A 350-nucleotide genomic window follows, 5' to 3' on the forward strand; every position below is an offset into this window, starting at 1 on the left:
CAGTCACTTTCCCTTAAGTAAATCCATCTGAATTATCAATTTCAAACTATTATCTAAGATAATATTTTGACCTAATAAATATGCACTTTTTATTATTACTGAATAAGAATTTAGTCAATATTTAGTACATTTTATCAAGTGGTAAAAGCAAAAGGAATTTTTCCATCTCAAGGGAACATTTTTCACACAAAATGAATAACAGAAGAAAAACAATTATATCCCCAACATCCAAAGGAACTATGACGATCTAAATTAGCCAAAGGACAAGCCATTACACACCCACAAGGTATTTCAAGGACTCTTAAACTTTCTCTTACCTGGTGGAAACGGCAGAGGACTGATCAGTGTCA

General features: G+C 32.0%; 1 protein-coding gene across 1 annotated transcript in view; it reads right to left on the reverse strand.

Moving 5' to 3' along the window:
• The window catches only part of LOC119585467 (putative uncharacterized protein DDB_G0271974), a gene marked incomplete in the record, with an annotated part of 4258 nt that overhangs the window by 1610 nt on the left and 2298 nt on the right, over positions 1-350 (reverse strand). Inside the window, 1 exon segment of the mRNA XM_037934114.1 lies at positions 318-350. Coding sequence (XP_037790042.1) covers positions 318-350 — 33 coding nt within the window.

This window comes from Penaeus monodon, chromosome 19, assembly GCF_015228065.2.
Source record: "Penaeus monodon isolate SGIC_2016 chromosome 19, NSTDA_Pmon_1, whole genome shotgun sequence".
NCBI classification, from domain to species: domain Eukaryota; kingdom Metazoa; phylum Arthropoda; class Malacostraca; order Decapoda; family Penaeidae; genus Penaeus; species Penaeus monodon.